The sequence below is a fragment of the Xenopus laevis genome, chromosome 9_10L (assembly GCF_017654675.1).
Source record: "Xenopus laevis strain J_2021 chromosome 9_10L, Xenopus_laevis_v10.1, whole genome shotgun sequence".
Classification (NCBI taxonomy): domain Eukaryota; kingdom Metazoa; phylum Chordata; class Amphibia; order Anura; family Pipidae; genus Xenopus; species Xenopus laevis.
Genome location: NC_054387.1, coordinates 7,406,121 through 7,426,319, shown reverse-complemented (window position 1 = coordinate 7,426,319; position 20,199 = coordinate 7,406,121). Strand labels below are relative to the sequence as shown.

Genomic DNA, 20,199 nt, shown 5'->3' with positions numbered 1-20,199 from the left:
TGTTTCGGTATTTGGCTGAATCTTTCACGAAAGCTGAATCCAAACTAGTGGATTCTGTGCATCCCTATTACCGAGTTCATATACCATTTTGGGATGTCCATATATAAGCCCCTTGTAAAAACAAATGCTGAAACTGCATAACCAAGACTCTATCCTGAGACACGGCTTATATTTCAAATCATGATGTTGTGCAGAGAGTTTGTTGAAAGTTTTGCAAGCAGAAGTACACATAGTTTTACTGCATATTACATTTCTCCAGGAACCCCCAGCTAACGTCTATAATTATGGCTCACCCCATCCCTCCCATTGCAATATTTCCAGGAGGAATTTTTTCAAGTTTTTTGAAAAAAACACATTTTTCAAGAGTTATACCCCAAACCTGGAAATAGCTCGAATCCGAAAATACACCATCTAAAACCTGTTGAAGTTATGTAGGAGTCAGTGGCAGAGGTCCCTGGAACCACTGGAAAATGTTAATAGCCTGCAAGACGTTCAAGATCTTTTTGGAGAGTTTTCCCCAAAAACTTGAAGGATTCGAGTGATTCAAGTTTTTTCCCACCAAAACCAAGTTTTCGGGTTTTGCAATTTGCAGTTTTTTCCATTTGAGTTTTTTCTTAAATAATGAACCATTTGAGTTGTGAGTTCATTCGAGGTACAGGTATGGGACATGTTATCCAGAATGTTCGGGACCTGGGGCTTTCCGGATAACGGATCTTTCTGTAATTTGGGTCTTCATGCCTTAAGTCTTCTTTTAAACATTAAATAGGCAATAGGCTGGTTTTGCTTTCAATAAGGATTAGTTATATCTTAGTTGGGATCAAGTACAAGCGACTGTTTTATTATTACAGAGAAAAAGGAAATCATTTTTAAAAATTTTGATTATTTGGATAAAATTGAGTCTATGGGAGCCATTCCGTAATTCAGAGCTTTCTAGATATCGGGTTTCCAGATAAGGGATCCTATACCTGTATGACAAAACTCTAAAATTCAACCTTTGATAAATAACCCCCTAAAACAGCAGAGAGAGAGGCAACAGAAAATACTTACCAGACGGAATGATCTGAGCACAGACAGACCTTCCACATTTGCAAGACCCAACTCCACCAAACTCAAGGTGACTATAATGCTGTCAAATATATTCCACCCCACTTGGAAGTAGTAGTAAGGATCTAGGGCTATGATCTTGAAGAACATTTCAGCTGCAAATATGCCAGTAAATACCTATGAAAAAAACAAACAAATTTTAGTAAAAAAACTTGAATGAATCATTTGTACAGAAAACAAGTAAATTCGCCTAAGGTCAGAATGAGGCTCAACCTCAGATTCCAACCTTAGACCCTCTAGTTCAGTTCTGTCCAACTGTTTCCATGCAGAAGGACAATTATTCATTATACATATAACATACAATATGTTGGAGGGTCAGAATATGATGATGTTATCTAAAGATCAACGCTGATCCCGAGCCATAAAAATCTTTAGGAGGGCCACCCCCATCCAACAGAATCCCAATGGGACAGTACCGTTCTATTATAAAGATTTCCAAATTACAAGACTTCCCCCATAGTGGGACCCAAAGCAGTTGATGGGGTGCACCAACCTGATGTTCAAATGGTAGAAGATTTGAGCAGATGCATGTCTACTGAACCCTTTCAGTTATAGTAGGCCCAATAGTAAGATGAGGATTTTGAGGAGAGCATTATTTGGATAAAATGCTGGACCACATGGCACTTGAAATAACGATGTTCAAAAATCACTACTCTAGAAGATCATAATTGCTTCTATTCAGCCGGCTTACCATGAGAGTGCCCAACTAATGTTGGTAGTTTACAGGACTACTATAGGGTAATGAACCAACATGGATAGTTTTGCCCATTTGTACAGTAATACCCACTCAACCTGAGTATGACCAGAACAAACAGAACTCACCAAGTTTCCTACGCTCAGAACATTCTCAAACCGCTCCGTCATCGGGTAGTGTTCCATGGCCATAAAAAGGGTGTTAAGCACGATGCAAATGGTGATTCCCAAGTCGACAAATGGATCCATGACCACAAACCGTACAAATTCCTTAAACTTCACCCATAGGACGCAGCAATCCCAGATCAAAAAGGTGTTAGCGAACTTGTACCACCAGGGAGGGCATTTTTGATGAGCCTCTTCCAGTTCTGTGAAAAACACAAGGAGGCACAATGAATTCATATTATTTCATTAAATATGTCCACCAGTTTTGCATAGGTGGCAGTTTTATGTATTCCACTGGGAAATGGACCCAGTGTCCCATGTCCAGGGGTAGTGTTATATACGTGGCTACTTTATCCAACCATCCTAGCATCATAGAATGTCAGAAAATGGCAACGCTATGGTGGGAACCACCTAAACCACCAAGATCTAATAAAGACAAGTTAATAGAGCTCCCCTTTAAGATCAATAACTGAGGAACAAAGGACAACGATTAAGACAGCAGCAGAAGCAGCATTGCATTCCAAATACTCTTCTCTCATCATACAGACCTTCAAGAGCAACTTCTGACACGACACTGCGGGTACTCGCTGCCCTTTGCTGTAGAGTTGGCTCCTCCAAATAAATCTTAGAATTCCTCTGTTGATCTGACTGTGCTGAGCTTGTCTGAAAAAAAGATTGGAATAAGTGTGCATCATTAGAGATAAAAAGAGTTAGCACTAATAGTCTATTAGTTTGTCTTGGCTAGAGCAACGGTGGTCTAGAGTGGCCAAATATTACTGGAAAAAATTTCTATGTATTAAAAGACATTTGTTGAACCTGCTGATAGGTGAGCTTAATGTAAGAATTTTTTTTGTCATGTGCCTTCAAGTGTTATATGAACACTGTGGGGTTTACTTACTAAAATCCAAATTTATCTCATATTTTATTTAAAAAACCACTACCAAACTCCCATGCCTGATTATAGCTTATTTATTAGTAAAAAACTTGATTTAATCGGATCGCGGAAACCCCGAATTATTTGAATTTTTTTTCTTCCCCTGAATTGCTCAAATTTTTCTAGTTTTAGCCTGAAAACCCAGAACTTGTTGGATTTTTGGGCTAAACCCACCGCAGACCATGAGAACTTGAGATAGGCGCCTCTCCTATTGACTTATACAGGACCTCAACAGGTCTGAGATGGCAGATGTTCAGATTCATGCTTTTTGCAGCATCGGGGTATAACAAATCTCAAAAAACAATTCTAGTTTTCTAGTGAAAAAAAAATTATATTTTACAACCAGTAATGGTTGTGATGGTTGCATTGGGAAGTATATAAATATAGAATCCTGATAATGTTGGGGTCCAAATCTACAGGCAGATAAACGAAATAAAACTTTGTGGCTTTGGTTTCAAATTCCAAGTATAGGAACAAAAAGCCACAGCTATTGGAAAGGCCTACTGGAGTCCATATTTTCAGATGGCAGAGCCATGGCATTGGAACCTTACTCATATAATGCTGACCCCCTAAGGAGGGCCCAAAGGTGTGCAATGAGGTCCATTTAGGTTGAGATTTGTGTTGAATGGTTAATGTTAAACATGAGTTAGCTGCCCTACACTTTGTGAGCTATAATCTCCTTTAGAGCTAAAAGGGACCATGAACATATGTTTGAAGACAATGGCAAAGTTGTGTTTTGGTACTTTTGATACTCACATCCTCCAAAGAGGGTGCGCGTTCAATAATAACTTTGGGCACTGTTCGCCCGTTGCAGTCCATATTTTCTGTGCCGTCTCCAGCAAGACTGTGTTCTGAAAGAGCCTTTTTCTTTTCCGTGTCGATGAGCCCAACTGAGGCAACACTGGACTTCTGGAAAACAAATGGTACTACGTTGCCTTTTTGGTGAAATACCTCAAAACAGAAAATTACTCTTTTAGCTGTGAAAGTCTCCATCATGTTAGTGATCTTCAAAATAAAGTACCTTGAAACCCATGTAAATATAAGAACCAACAGTTTGTACATAATTGTTTCAAGTAAATAAAGGTACATCATAGATGTATTTTAGTGCACAGTGAGCCTTGAGGTTTTCTTTCCAAGATATGACCATAGTCATTGTGCCAAGATTTCCCATACATTGACCCATTTTCCCTTTCATTGTGGGGCACCATGTGCTGATGGCAAGAAGGAAATGAAATGTAAATCTTTATTTGAAGAGTTCCTTTACCTTCATTTATTGCCTTAGTATAATATTTTCCATACAAGAAGCTAGTTGGGAGACAGTCTTGTGGACAAAGGACAACATCATTGAGTGGCCCTCTTCTCTTTGGTGTCATAGATACAGTAATGTTCTGTATCTATGGCACCAACGAGAGAAATCAGAAAAGCCACTTCTGTCAACATTTTTTCCCCTGATGAAGACCTTCTCTTTTGGTTGAAACGCGGTGGGCTTTTATTATTTAATACAGATTTTCCTGTTTTCTTTTTCTTTAAAGTGTGCAATCCCTTGACTATTTTTGTTTAATGGATTGGGATCGTATATGGGCTGATTCCAGTGGACTGGTACCTCACTTATCTCTTAAGGCAGTGATCCCCAACCAGTAGCTCGTGAGCAACATGTTACTCTCCAACACCTTGGATGTTGCTCTGAATGGTCTCAAAGCAGGTGATTATTTTTGAATTCCAGGCTTGGAGGCAAGTGTTGGCTTCATAAAAACCAGCTGTACTGCCAAACAGAGCCTCAATGTAGGTTGACAATCCACATAGGGGCTACTAAATGGCCAATCACAGTCCTTATTTGGCACCCCAAGAACATTTTTCATGCTAGTGTTGCTCCCCATATCCTTTTACTTCTGAACGTTGCTCACGGGTTCTAAAGGTTGGGGATTCCTGTCTTAAGGTGTGCATCTCTACTAAAAGCCACTTCTTTAACCGGTGTATTCATTTAAGATGGGAAATGCCAGAATAATACTCTGTTAAATGCAGGTTGGTGAGGTACAAGAGGAGGCTTTGAAGGCCAGGCTTGTGCACAATCATTAGTCAAGAATTTTAGAGCCTCTATTTTAGGAAGCTGGCGTCAGGAGTTCTGAAGTAGCACAGCAAGTAGTGAGCCATTATTCATAACGGGAACGTTGTAAATTCCTGAGGGATTCTGCAATATCCTTACAGAAACCTACGTTAGGGGAACTTTTAAGCAGGAGAAGAGAACTCACTGTTCCATATGAACTTGGCTCTTCCTTGGTAGATCCTTGGAGCCTTAACAAACATACAGTTAACTTTAAAGGGATACTGTCATGGGAAAAAACATTTTTTTTCTAAACGAATCAGTTAAGTCACATGACTGGGGGCAGCTGGGAAATTGACAAAATGTCTAGCCCCATGTCAGATTTCAAAATTGAATTTAAAAAAAATCTGTTTGCTCTTTTGAGAAATGGATTTCAGTGCAGAATTCTGCTGGAGCAGCACTATTTACTGATTCATTTTGAAAAAAAATTTTTTTCCCACGACAGTATCCCTTTAAGTAGAATTTACCAATGGCGGAGCAGCTCTGAAGCTAATTCATAGCTCGCTGTTTTCCCCCAAAAAGGAAAGTTTTGACCTAGCATGGCAGAACTCAGTACTAGGAATAGGATGGATCTGGCTGGCTGCTCTCTCCAACCATCAGAAATTGAGTCACTTTAAAGAAAACCTTGGTTTCAAAGTGAAAGTACTGAAAAATAGGCAACCTTTATGCAGGTTTGATAACATCTGTTCCATTTTTATTTTTGCCCCAGAGGTTTACACCTAGTCAGCTGCCATCTGCACACAATTTCCAGAGCCATAGTGCATAGTTATTATTTTGTGTGTCAGCCAATCTCCGGGGCCTCATGATGCATTTCTTAAGGTCTTGGGTCTATAATTAGCATGCTACTGGATTTGTACTCTGATACTCTAGGATAGCCATATGGCACTTACTAGAAGATACTGTTAAAAAAGTACAGTATTTAGAAACCTGGTATTAATTATTCCTGTTAAGTCAGTGCATAGGGGCTTAACAGACCCTATGTCTCCTTATTAAAATCTATCCCTGGCAGACTGTAACGGTTCTGATCTCTTCAATGCTGTGTTGGCTCATTCTCCAAGCTGTGCAAGTGTAAATATGAGAAGGATCGGCTCATCAGATTACAGTTATATGAAAGGTCAAGGGAGCACCGTACATTACTACAGTTAGAAGCAATAACAATTTTTGTGCTCCGCTCTGGTTGCTCTTGGATACAACCCACAGCAGAAATCCCACACGACTAAACCTATGTATTCTAGCGAAGAGCCAACATGAAAGGCTTAGATAAATCTAAATGTAGAGTCATATCTGGAAAGCCGCCATAGCTGTCATCGCAGTAGAAATAAAACCAATAAGTCATTCCCAGAATTCTTATGTTTACAAGTTTTCTGGCCCAGATTTTAGAAAACAAACTGGGATTGAATAACAAAGCAACTTTCTGATGGTTTCTATAGCTAAATGCAATCCATGTTTTTATTACATTAGTAAAACTAATCTAGACCACTCTCGTTCATCCCATATACCTTTACTAGATATGACCCAAGTAAAAGGTACTGACCCTACGTTCATTTTCTTGATGTTTCTTCAGCTGCTCCAAAAGCTCCTGGAACTCTTTCTCTTTTTCTATTTCTTCTTGGATGGTGGCTTCATTCTGTTCTGCATATGCCATGGCCACCACAGCAAGGATCAAGTTAATCAGGTAGAAAGACCCCAGAAATATTATCAGCACAAAGAAGACCATGTAGGTTTTACCAGCTGCTCGTAGGGTCTGGAGAAAATGAGAGAAAGAAATATCAGTGGTTTGATTCATGAACAGAGTTGCTAATTGCACCATGTGCCCTAAATAGAGTTAAAAACCCATCAGTAATTAGTGTGTACTCCAAATCTCACCATGATAGACCTCTAAGCTGGGCTTTCTGGTGTATCTAGGACAGCAATTAGGCATTATTTCCACATTTTACCCAAAATAACCTTTGTGCTAATCACCCTCCTTCTGTACCATGTTCCCACAGGAGGCCAGCCTCCTGGTTTAGGGACCACTGATTTAGAGTCATATATCTTGTTAAGGAATGGAACTGCATAAAAATGTAGGCAGATTTTCAAAGAAAAAAAAGTCTAATTTCCAGTTGGTCATACATATAGAGGTATATTTATCAAAGAGTGAAGTTAATAGTGAAGTTCCGCCACTAGAGTGAAATTCCGCCACTCTCCATTCATTTCTATGGGATTTTTATAGGCGTATTTATCAAAGGGTGAACTTTCACTTTCACCCATTGATAAATACGCCTTTCAAAATCCAATAGAAATGAGTTGAGCTGCGGAATTTCACTCTAGTGGCGGAACTTCACTCTTTGATAAATTTACCCCATAATATCTCACGTGCATGGTGTGCCCTAAAGGGATCGTACCAACTGGAAAAGATTCTCCCAGTAGTCCTGTGTCATTAATCGGAAAAGGGAAAGGAAAGCCCAGTTGAATGAGTCGTAGCTGGTGTACCCGTAATTTGGATTTCTTCCAGTTTTCATACAAGTGTAACTTTCTGGACATTTCCTATAGACAAAAGGAGAAAGAAGAGAAAATCGCCCCTGTCCTGTTAGAGCCTTCCATCAAATGATCACACCCTCAACATAAATGAATAAGAAAGACATTTACTGGACAATTACCCAGCGTCGCTGCTGTTGCCACATAGAAGAGCATCATTTGCTCCATCCAGGAAGTAAAAATTTGCTTTTGTAATTTGGGAATAAAACACATGAAATTAATGACACAATCAAACAAGGAATGATTACATTTTATAAATTTGCACTTGGACATGGGTGTTTTTAGCCCATAGATTACAGAAGTTAATATCTGCTTTTCTCTAATACCTTCATCGTTGAGGTAGGCATGCCAGTCAATGGTGTAGTTGTCGAACACCTCTGTGCTATTGCTGAGAGTAGAATTGATCATTGTATCATTATATAGGGTGGTGTTTAAGGTACTGTTGTCATATAGCATGAAGTAGTCAGCAGGGGGTGGCCATCGGACACATTTGTGCCTCAGATTTCCCATAAAGAGCTGAAGGCCAATGAGGGCAAAGACAGCAAGACAGAAGACAGTGAGGATCATCACATCGGAGAGTTTCTTCACTGACTGGATCAAGGCACCAACAATGGTCTTCAGGCCTACAAATTAAATAACACTTAGGGGTTATATATCCAAGTCCGAATGCAAAACACTTGATAAAATCTGAATTTCTAGTGGAAAAAAACTCTGAATTTATTAAACCCCATGGGTGTTAAAAGTCCAAATAAAAAAATACTCAGACCTGCTAAGTTCATGTAGAAGTCAATGGGAGAAGTCCCGAATATATTCAGATCTACGATAGGTTTCGTGCAATAATTTGAAGATTTTGTGGTTTTCGGCGTCAAATCCTAAAGATCTTTACTACTCGAATGTTTTCGTGATTTTAGCAAAAAATAAGGGAAAAAATCAGTGTGGATTTAGTCGGACTATTTTACCGAAAAATATCAGAAATTTCAGATTTTGATAGATAATCTCCACCTTGTACGTTTATCTTCCATGACATTCTCAATACTCCCTAACTCTTTAATCACCAAGTAGTCTAGCTCATCCTTCTTACCTTTGGCTGCAATTCCCTTTGTCAACCAAGAGGCAGGAAAGGTGTTCTACTAAAGTGTTATCACTGTTGTTAATGGACAAAAGTTCTGTAATCAGAACCCAGATAGTTGACTGACTCCCCCACACCCAGCAAGAGTTAAAGGGATACTGTCATGGGAAAAACAATTTTTTTCAAAATGAATCAGTTAATAGTGCTACTCCAGCAGAATTATGCACTGAAATCCATTTCTCAAAAGAGCAAACAGATTTTTTTATATTCAATTTTGAAATCTGACATGGGGCTAGACATATTGTCAATTTCCCAGCTGCCCCAAGTCATGTGACTTGTGCTCTGATAAACTTCAGTCACTCTTTACTGCTGTACTGCAAGTTGGAGTGATATCACCCCCCCTTCTTCCCCCCCCCAGCAGCCAAACAAAAGAACAATGGGAAGGTAACCAGATAACAGCTCCCTAACACAAGATAACAGCTGCCTGGTAGATCCAAGAACAACACTCAATAGTAAAATCCCATGTCCCACTGAGACACATTCAGTTACATTGAGAAGGAAAAACAGCAGCCTGCCAGAAAGCATTTTTCTCCTAAAGTGCAGGCACAAGTCACATGACTGGGGGCAGCTGGGAAATTGACAAAAGTCAAGTACTATTAACTGATGCGTTTTGAAAAAAAACCTGTTTTCCGATGACAGGATCCCTTTAAGACCTCAACTCACATAGAATCAGGAAGTGGAGAAGACAGCCATAAAATACAATATAATAAGGGCAACTTCTTAAAATGTAGTACCTGTCGTTCTCTAGGCATGAAAACTAAAATAGAAATATCTAAAAACTCTCTCTGTAGGAAAAACAACTCCTTAAATTTACTTCTCAATTTACCTCCTTGATAAGGATTCACCAACACAGTGGGGTAAATTCAGTAAGATGCGAAGTTGCGCCGCACTTCTCCAGGCGTAGTTTCGCCAGCGCTCCGCAAATTCACTATAATCCGAAGTTGCGCTCAGGGGTAGCGTAAGGTTTGCGAAGTTGCGCTAGCGTTGATTCGCTACGTAAAGCGAAGTTACGCTAGCGAAGGCTAATTTGCATACGGCGCCAAATTCAAATTTCAATGGAGGAATACGTATCAGCACTACAAATGCCAAGAAAACCTTCAATTCATCAAATAAAATTTTTATTTTGCCCTACACATGTGCCCACTGTCTAGGTATGAGTCAGGAAATGTAGGGGGGAAGGAGGGGAGCCCCAAAAAAACTTTTCGATCTTTTTCAGCCTATCACCCATAATGTAGAAAACACGCCAGCGTTTTTTGGGACTTAGAAAAAATTTTGACTTTTTTTGAAACAATCCCTATCTACTCTATTGCGCTTCGCCAGGTCTGAGGTGGCGAAGGAAGTCTAGCGTAAAAGGTAGCGTTCAGTACACTGCGCAAGTTAGTGAATTTGCGTACTTACGTCGCTAGCGAAAATTCGCCTGCGTAAGGGTGCGAAGTAACACTAGCGAAACTACGCCAGCGTTCGTTAGTGAATTTGCGCAGTAACGAAAATGCCAAACGCTAGCGAATTAACGCTAGCGTTCGGCGCTTCGGCGCTTAGTGAATTTGCCCCAGTGTTTTTTCCTGCATCCTCTGTCAATGGGGAAGGGGCACACTGGTGGTTTGATGGGCAGCTGGCAAAGGGCATATAAACTTCATTGCTTAGGGCGGTTTTATAAGATGGTGGCAGTGGTTGAAATTGCCCCCTGCACACGATGGAGGAATATTGATCAGACTAGGTCCAGAGCATATACTTTGCCCTGTAACACAATCTTGTTGAGACTCCATGAACAATAAAGTTGATATGTCTTATGCAAACTGCCTATCAGAAGTTGTTTTGAGTTTTGTAACACCAGAAGATGTTATCCTATCAAGCCATGATACTCTTCTTCACAAAGAACGAGGACTATATTTTATTGGGATTGAGGTAATTGTGTCATACCAGTCCTACAGTTTTGATAAAGCCTACCATAGTAAAATTGAAGCAAAAATATGAAATATTATTGGAATGTTCCATTGTGTCCCTTCCATATAGAACAAGAGAAAACAAGAGATGCTCCATGGAACAGATGATTGTGCTCTATGGTAGATGTACTATGTGGAAGAAAACCTGAGGACTTAATAAACATTAGACTTTTTTCATGGCTGAGCCTCAAAAATGCATTGAATGTCGAATAGATTGAGAGGCAAAAGAATAGCACTGTAGCCTTGGAGTGGACAAATATTGTAGGACACCTCTTTTAATACTTTTAAATGGCCATTCCCTAGTACATAACAATGTGAATAGCAAGCAAGAGTCAACTATATCCTTGCATAACAAGGACTATGTAATTAACAGGTCCTCCAAGTATGAAGGAAAAAAAGGTTAAAGGTGGCTCGGGATGATATGGAAAAAAAAGTCTACTCATTGTAAGTGATACAAAGGAAACATTTCCAAGAGGTGTGAATCTGCTAAAGTGTAAAATGAGCAACATAACAAGACGATTGACCTGAATTCACAGTATGTATATTTCATTAGTAGTCAAAGGTACCTTCTCATATAAATACACAGATGTATGAAAGGACGAGGATAAGAATACACTGCACCCAAGCTAGTTTATCCTGTTAAGTTGGTTTAGAATACTAGTGGTGTCCTTTGAGACAGGGTTCCCAGTTATAAAGATAGCTAGAATCTCTGCCTTAAAGCAGAAAATGTAAAAAGTAAAGAATTTTGTAGATGCCAAGAAAGATACAGATACAAACCTGGAATTACTGTGATTGTTTTAAGAGCACGGAGTACACGGAATGTCCTGAGAGCAGACACATTCCCCAAATCTACAAACTCTGTGGTGTATCTAAGGAAAGAACAAAGAGACAACAGAAACCAGAAAATGAATTTGGTAGACAGGCTGGCACTAAGTGTCATGATATACCCCACATGCAAGTCGAGATCACTAAGAACATGCAGGTTTGCTAGAGAAAGAAATATATTCTACATCAGGAAATAATGTACCCTCTTTTTGAAAAATGTAAGAGTATTTGAAGTCACCAAGGAGTTTCATGTCCATATGAAGTCACCAAGGAGTTCCATGACCACATGAAGTCACCAAGAAATTCCATGACCATATGAAGTCACCAAGGAGTTCCATGACCACATGAAGTCACCAAGGAGTTCCATGACCATATGAAGTCACCAAGGAGTTCCATGACCACATGAAGTCACCAAGGAGTTCCATGACCACATGAAGTCACCAAGGAGTTCCATGACCATATGAAGTCACCAAGGAGTTCCATGACCATATAAATTCACCAAGAAGTTCCATGACCATATGAAGTCACCAAGAAGTTCCATGACCATATGAAGTCACCAAAGAGTTCCATGACCATTTGAAGTCACCAAGGAGTTCCATGTCCATATGAATTGACTAAGAAGTTCCATGACCATATGAAGTTGCCAAGGAGTTCCATGATTATATGAAGTCACCAAGGAGTTCCATGATCATATGAAGTCAACAAGGAGTTCCATGACCATATGAAGTCGCCAAGGAGTTCCATGTCCATAGGCAGTCACAAGGCCAAAGGCCAAGTTCTTTTATACAGATCCTTATAGTCGGCCAACCCCCCAAAAGCTACCTCTCTCTGTGCCCTGCCTTATGCGATGAATTGATCATGTCTTGGGGTGTCAAGGAATGACATGTTCAATGCACAATGAGCCAGTATTGTGTTGCACAGTCCACAATAGCAACAGTTTAATTGGGGAACTTTATGGAACAACACAACAGTTGGTTTCAGAGATATAGAGAGATTCAAAGGTGAAAAAAGGAAATAGTCTGGGTGTAGGTTTTGATATTGTACAGCAGCCCTAGAATAATTCTACCGTCATGGCAGGGCAGACAAGGATCTATAAAGTCGGCGGGGCGTCGGGTAAGGGTTGGGTGAAGGTGAAGGAGCAGCGGGTTAGGGTCGGGTGCAGGTCAAGTTTTTCTCAATCCACACATCACTATTAGTGGGTTATATCTACACAATGACTGGTATTTCTCATTAAGTTTAATAGCTGATGCAGTCATTGATATCTATGGATATTCCAATATATAAGCAAGCAGGTTAGTTACCACAATGTCTACCTTCCACTTACGCCATAACAATGACACAGAAATCCAGCCAGTTCCAGGGATCTCTGAGGAATGTAAAACTGTCAATACAAAATCCCCGAGCGAAGATTTTTATTAAGGACTCAAAGGTGTAAATTCCAGTAAACGTGTACCTAGAAGTCAGAACCAGAACACAAGGGAAAGGTTCAGTGACACAGTCAGATAATTTAATAATCAATCATGGTCAGAGATGCAGCTAAAGCCAACCAGACGCTATGCATCAGCAGCAGAAATGTAACTAAAATAACATCAATAATACTAAGTGTCAAATATTTGACTTGAAGCAGTGCAATATGCATGGAAAGGCAACAAATATGGTTGAACATGTGCTGGACACATCTTACTGCACTCACCAATCAAAAGCAAGCATCAGCAGAGCCTAAAATGCCTGTTTAGCTCTAGGTAGCAATATCTTCAATGTCACAGCCAGTGCTTAGATAAATTAATGGGGGTTTTTTGGCTTGATCCTACGAAGCATATGCAAATACATGCATTAAAGCTGTAACAAAGACATTAGGGAGAGAAAATATCAAGAAACCAAGCCTGTGCCCAAAGACAATAACAAAAGCCATCACCATGTTTCTGCCTTGCGCTGCTCTACCAGTATGAATGTCACTTACTCTACATTCTTGGACCACGGTGGTGGGTCACTCATGGTCATAAAAACACAATTCGTTAAGATGGTAAACATAATAAATAAGCTAAACAATGTGACGAGAAGTTAAGGAAACATATAAATGCGGTCATTAGAACAGAAAACATTAGAAGACCGTGAGCTTGCAGTAAGGTAAATAGACTCTAGTTTGGGTCCGAATTCCTTGGAAGAACCACTTCCTTTGTATTATACAAGTGTTACTGATTTTTATATTTGTGATTTTATAAAGAAGGTGTTGTCTCTATAACACTGAAGATGCATACATGATGATCCAATGAGGATTCTGTATTCTTTTTTAAAAATTGAAAATGTCCAAAATATTCCCATGGGTGAAAAGTCAATATGCAGGACTGGAGAAAGTGTCATGTATTCCCTTGATGAAGTAAACAGTGGAGTTCATTTTTGACAAGGTCTGAACATTAAGCCCATGATTTCCACAAGACAATGTCATGCAGGGGCAGATTTATCAAGGGTCGAAGTGAATTCGAGGGAATTTTCGAAAGAAAAAAAATTCAAAATTCAAAGTAATTTTTTGGATACTTCGACCAATCGAGTAGGATACTATGACTTCGAATTTACTTTGACATCGATTCGAAATAAAAATCATTTGACTATTCGACTATTCGATAATCGAAGTACTGTTTCTTTAAAAAAACTTCGCCAACTTAAACCTGCCGAATTGCTGTTTAGCCTAAGGGGGACCTCCTGTGTGTTTTGCTAAGTTTTTTTATGTTGAAGGATTTTTTGGGAAAATCGTTCGAATTGTTTGATTCGAAGTACGATTGTACGATGTATAAAATCCTCCGACTTCGAATTCGAATATCGGAGGATTCTACTCGATGGTCGAATTTCGAAGTTTTTTCTACTTCGAAATTCGACCCTTGATAAATCTGCCCCTAAGTATCACCTTGAGCCAAAAACTGGCTAATTTTGCTCCAGGAAACCACCCTATAGTTTTTTTTTTTTTAAAAGGACCCCTATTAGAAAGAAAAATCTTCTTTAATATCTATCATAGTCAATTTGAACACAATGTTTTTAATAAACTAGATGGTTGGTCATTTCGTGGCTCTCTAATTACTCCCCTTCGGAAGCCACCTCATTTTTTGAAGACTTTCACTGCATAATAAAACACAAATGAAAAGGTATAATGAAAGGATATGAATGGATTAAGACTTTAATTGCGCCTCTTCTGAATGGATTAAATGGATCCAGTAAATACAAGGCTTTTGTGGCTGTGAATCGGAATATTGCTTTCCCTTTGTTTAAGACGATAAATGTCTGTTGAGAGAAAAAACACAATTCGAGAAAGTATAGAAACCTGTTGATTAACAGTAGGATGACAGTAGAGATGATTAAAGGGAGAACTTTTGTAGAAAAAATCATTTGAAGGAAGCTCATTGACTCTAATGAGCTGTAAGTCATTAATAAAGTAATGCACCTAGAGAGAAATCATTTATATTGTTATTTAAAACCTCCTTTATGACTTTACAATGGGAAGAAGTATAGAACTTTTCAAAAAAAAGAACTATGACCAAATAAATTCAGTCATGGTGGAACAAGTACATTTTATTTCTAGATCACTTATAGCCCCCTACCAATTTATTATTATGCCCCACTCTGTTTCTGTACACAAATAAAAAGTTATTCACCTACATGAAAGTCAACATGAAAAAGTTGAAACATCTATATTTTTCTAAATGTTACCTTTTGAGTGTCATAAAAATAATCTAGTTCCTCTAAGGGAACCCCAATAAGTTCAGGTGGAGGATCTCCATATATAAGAGGCAAGTTCTTTCCAGCCTCCAGTCCATTGTTGGGTTTCGGTACTCTCCCTTCGAGCACTTCAATCTGTTTGGCTTTCCGGGCAACCTCCTCCTCAATTCGCTTCTCTATTGCAGCCAAGGACTCTCTGGTAAAAGGACGCAAACTCTCAGGACCGGGAGGGCGCATCTTGCCAGCCATACTCTCATTATGTATCTAGGGGAGGTACAAACTGGCAAATCAGCCGTCAAGACAAATCCTGAAAAGAGGAAAAAATTAAGCATAATCAATGTTTACAAAAGCATTAAAAATGAAGTGCTAAAAAACAGAATAAGCCCTAATCCCTCATTTGTCAACAGTCACTCTATATATCTGTCAACTTTAATATGCTAGCAATTTTATCCATGCCTAACTGAGTTTATTTGAGGAGAGGGTAGGCACAAAGTCGGACTGGGACTCCAGGGGCCCACCCAAATACCTTAGACCAGGGGTCCATCAAAAAAACCTTAGACCAGGGGCCCACTCTCAGTACTTATATTCTTCCTCTCCTCACTCAACCTCTATTCTCCTAGTCTCTTGTGTTTACATACTATAATCTATTATTCCATCTATTTAGCCTCTTTGTTCTCATAGAATGAGGGAATGGCCATGAAATAGGCCAACATTGAGGAGCATGAGGGCCCACTGGCACCTGGGCCCACTGGGAGTTTTCCTGGTATCCCGGTGGGCCAGTCTGACACTGGGTAGGCATGGACTGGAAAGATTTGTACAAGACCCGGGAAGCTGATATAAAAAACATACAGATAAAAGAGTCTTGATTAATGACTGTGGTGTATAAAGCCCAGGAAACCAGGACGTAGGAACACAAAAATGCAATATTTCACAATAAATATTTTAAAAAAATGCATGAGAGGAGGACCATAGGTGGATCCAGGGAGAGAGCATCAAGTAGACCCAGTTATAACTATTGCAGTGGATACTCAAGTCTCTAGTTAAGCCACTACTTGATCTCGGCTGAACTTCTTGACCATAGAGAACAAAATATCAGATATATGGGATTTCACTGGTGATTCCACAGGGCACGGGATGATTTTGACAAAGTCTCTTTCTCAGATGAGGAGAGATATTTCTGGATAGACAGATTGGTTGCCAATGATTACTGGACTGATACAGGTCCATCTTTGTCGCCAGAGTGTCAATATTTAAAATGTAAAAAAAAGACCACTATTTCAATGTTTAGATTTCAAGTAGCGTAGTTGTATGGTATCTCTCTCTTTACAACTAGTGAGAAAACTTAAGGCGTTGTCAATTCGGTAGGGAGTTCAGCTGCCAAGCCACGTACTTCCACTCCCCCTTCAGCTTACTAGTTAAGGGATCATAAAGTAATGGGTGGTCTTTTGGAGGTGTTAAGGGATGCCGTTTCTAGCCAGTCAGTGACACATTCATAGAGGGAAGGCAAAACAATGACTAATGATGAACAACCTCATCATCTTGATTAGACAAATATAAATAGGAAACAAAAAACAAAGTGTAGATGTCCTTTAATTAAACATGAAAGCTCAAACAAAAAAATATAATATTTAGAAAAACATAGTTTCTCATTGTAAGTCTATTGGACCCATTTACTAACAATCGAATTTTATTATTTTTAAAAGTTCTAAAAATTAGAGATTCATTAAGGAGCTTTATTAAGATGTGACTTTTTTGTTTGTCTGGCTTTTTTTACACCAAAAACCCTGGATTTATTATGCGACAAAATTGTGACGATTTCGAATACGAAAATACTCCAGCTAAAATCAAATCGAAATCATGTCAATTTCAATGGCAGATATCCCTTTTACAACTGGTTGATCTTTCTTTGATTCAAGATTTTAGAGGTTTGTAGTGGTTTTTTGGGTATCTTTGATGCTGGCTTTTGCGCAACAAAACGAAAAAGTCGAAGTTTTCGCAACTTTTCCTGTTCGTGCTTTTGCAGTTTTAATTTTTTTAATAAATGTCATGACATTCGTGGTTTTAGAGAAAGTGAGTTTAGTCGTGGTTTAAAAAACACTAAAATTCGACCTCTAATGAATAGGCCTCCACGTGTTCTATTCATCAAAATTGAATTGACTGCTTTGAGCAGCCAAATTTTTACCGAGTGTTTCCTATAGATTCCAAAAAAGAACAAGCGCCATCATTAATTTAACACACATATAATTGCAGAGCCGGGCCCAGCCAGCCGACCTAGTCAACAAGACTGGCCACAGTGCCAATTTGGTGCGCGCATGCGCAAACTGACGTGTGCATGCGTGAACGGACGCAGGCGCGCACGCGCAAATGGACACTAGCGTGTATGCCCTAACGGATGCTGGCGCGCATGCGCAAGTGGACGCGCAAGCCGACTCTACTGAAGAAAGGAGACCGGATTAGGGGTAGGCAGGCAGCATGGAAGGTAAGTGCCTGGCACCCCTCCAGCTTTGTGCCCTAGGCACGTGCCTACTCTGCCGACCCCTAGTCCCGGCCCTGTACAATTGTCTGTGATTTAGAAACAGGAAACACAAGCTATTTTTTAAAGCCTATTATAAAAAATTATGGGACTTCCCATTGCAGTTATAAACCTAGCTTCTCTTAAGCTGATAAATCTTTAAAAATTTACTACATTAGAGATGCAGGATTTTTTGGTGATTTGGCTGAAAACCAGTCCTTCACTAAACCAAATAGAACCTTAATTTGCTTATTCAAATTGAAGCTAAATAAAGAACAAAATAGCCTCAACTGAAAATAACAATTGGCACATTCCATTGTCCAGAGCTTTTGTCATTTGATTCATGTGAACACTTTTTGCCAAACCCAATACCCAACAAAAAATTCCTAGAATGTCCGAATCCTGAACCAAACCTTGATGAAGAGGACACATTTTTACGTCCTTCCCCATGTTTTTGCATGGAAAAGGAGATGTGTGTTGACAATTTATTTTGGAAAATATTTGCCATAATTTTTATTCTATGTGAAAGTTTTTGACCATCAAATAAAAATACTTAGAATCCGTATATCGAATTCAAACTTTTTTTCATCTAATTTGGCTATTCTGCGGTTAAAGTAAAATCGAACGATCAAACGATTAAATCGTTCGAATGGAATGATTCGAATGATTTTATCGCACGATCGAACGATTTTTACTTCGACTTCAAAAACGTAGAAAAATTCTGTAGAAGGTCCCCATAGGCTAGGTTCGGCAGGTTTAATTTGGGGAAGTACTGAAGTCGAAGTTTTTTTAAAGAGACAGTTCTTGGTCGAATTTTTGAACTATTTTTACTTCGAATCAAAGTCGAAGTAAATTCAAAGTCGTAGTATCCTATTCGATGGTCGAAGTATCCAAAAATTACTTTGAATTTTGAATTTTTTTACTCCGAAAATTCCCTTGAATTCACTTCGACCCTTGATAAATCTGCCCCGTAATGTGTAAAGGGATTTTGCTTGGTTGAAATAGGGATAGGGTTGCCAACATTTCCTTAGTCAGTTCCTGGATAGTTCTGCAGTTATTTAATGTAAACAACTTAGATGCTTTTAGTTGCGGAATCAGTTTCTTGCCTTGATTTTCTAAATAAATCTCTTCTAGAAGGCCATGCTAACATGGACCATTGCATATTCATTTACTACAAGTAAATGTATCCACTCCAAATACTGAAGGACTTCTAGAGGCTTCTTAAAAAAAGAAAATCTGTGATCACGATTTCCCAGTTTTTTCAATTGCTAGCACATTTACAAAAAAAAAAAAATCAAATCTGAAAAACCTGATTAAATTTATATTTTACAAACTTGATAGCTTGAATGTTGAAAATATGATTTATCTCATTTGATAAATCTTGCAAATGCAAGATCAGAAAACTTAAATTTGAAAAAAATTCAAATTCCCTCTTGTTTACTGTGATATGTGATCTCAACTTTCACTACCTCTACTCATTTGAGTCCCTCACCTTATTTATCTGGTGATGCTGGGACTTAGGGGCAGATTTACTAAGCTCGAGTGAAGGATTCGAATGAAAAAAAATTTGAATTTCGAAGTATTTTTTAGGTACTTCGAGCATTGAATGGGTCAAATTCGATCGAATTTGATCGAATCGAATGATTTGAAGTAAAAATCGTTCGACTATTCGACCATTCGATAGTCGAAGTACTGTCTCTTTAAAAAATACTTCGAACACATACTACGCCACTTTAAACCTACTGAGGTGTAATGTTAGCCTATGGGGACTAGGGATGTAGCGAACTGCCGATTTGGTGTTCGCGAACGCCGTTCGCGAACACCGGCAAAAAATGCGAACGTTCGCGGACAGTTCGCGAACTTCGAACACCCGCTAAAATCGTGATCGAATTAAAATCCTTTGATCGATCGCTTAAAATCGTTCGAATCGATTTTTACTTTGATCGTTCGATCACAGCATTTGCGCTAAATCCTTCAAATTCGATATTCGAATTTCGAAAGGATTTAACTTCGAGGGTCGAATTCGAGGGTTTATTAACCCTCGAAATTTGACCATTGATAAATGTGCCCCTTATAGTCTAATAAATCTGAAGTTCTCCAGTGATCTGCCCATTTCAAGTTCTCACCAAAATAGAATAAAATTCACATGAGCCAGGGTACATTGTACAATGTATGTGCCCTATGAAGCCTAAATGTTTAAAATAAGACCAATAGAATTTGAGTCTTCTCACCTTGGTACATAGAGTATCATCTCTCTAGTTTCAGCCACGCCACACCCAACGCGTCATCGTCAAGACTATTAAAAAAGGAAGCTCATGGGTATAGGTCTACAAATGCATTGAGCTTGCAAAGTATTGAGGAATCTGAAACTGATGGAATTCATTCTACAGCTAGTAGAACTTTACTACTAAAGTATTTTTACTACTAAAGTATATTGAAATTGAAGGATTTTTCACCGTATTTGGCCATCGAACGAAGTAAAATCGAACGATTAAATCTGCCCCTAAATATAATGTTGGGCAGTTAGGGTTATTTATCAAAGTCCGATTTTATCTCAAATCCGCTCAG

General features: G+C 39.0%; 1 protein-coding gene across 1 annotated transcript in view; it reads right to left on the bottom strand.

Annotated features, from left to right (window-relative positions):
• LOC108701767 (sodium channel protein type 4 subunit alpha) overlaps positions 1-20,199 on the bottom strand; it is a 69,670-nt gene that overhangs the window by 17,557 nt on the left and 31,914 nt on the right. The window contains exons 2-14 of the mRNA XM_041576824.1: positions 15,111-15,426; positions 14,566-14,684; positions 13,372-13,461; positions 12,736-12,864; positions 11,364-11,455; positions 7,841-8,137; positions 7,637-7,700; positions 7,382-7,523; positions 6,532-6,741; positions 3,653-3,805; positions 2,511-2,625; positions 1,927-2,165; positions 1,048-1,221 (exon numbers count right to left, since the gene is read on the bottom strand). Of these exons, the coding sequence (XP_041432758.1) occupies positions 1,048-1,221; positions 1,927-2,165; positions 2,511-2,625; positions 3,653-3,805; positions 6,532-6,741; positions 7,382-7,523; positions 7,637-7,700; positions 7,841-8,137; positions 11,364-11,455; positions 12,736-12,864; positions 13,372-13,461; positions 14,566-14,684; positions 15,111-15,368 (2,082 nt within the window). The 5' untranslated portion in view covers positions 15,369-15,426. The remainder of the gene's footprint in view (positions 1-1,047; positions 1,222-1,926; positions 2,166-2,510; positions 2,626-3,652; positions 3,806-6,531; positions 6,742-7,381; positions 7,524-7,636; positions 7,701-7,840; positions 8,138-11,363; positions 11,456-12,735; positions 12,865-13,371; positions 13,462-14,565; positions 14,685-15,110; positions 15,427-20,199) is intronic.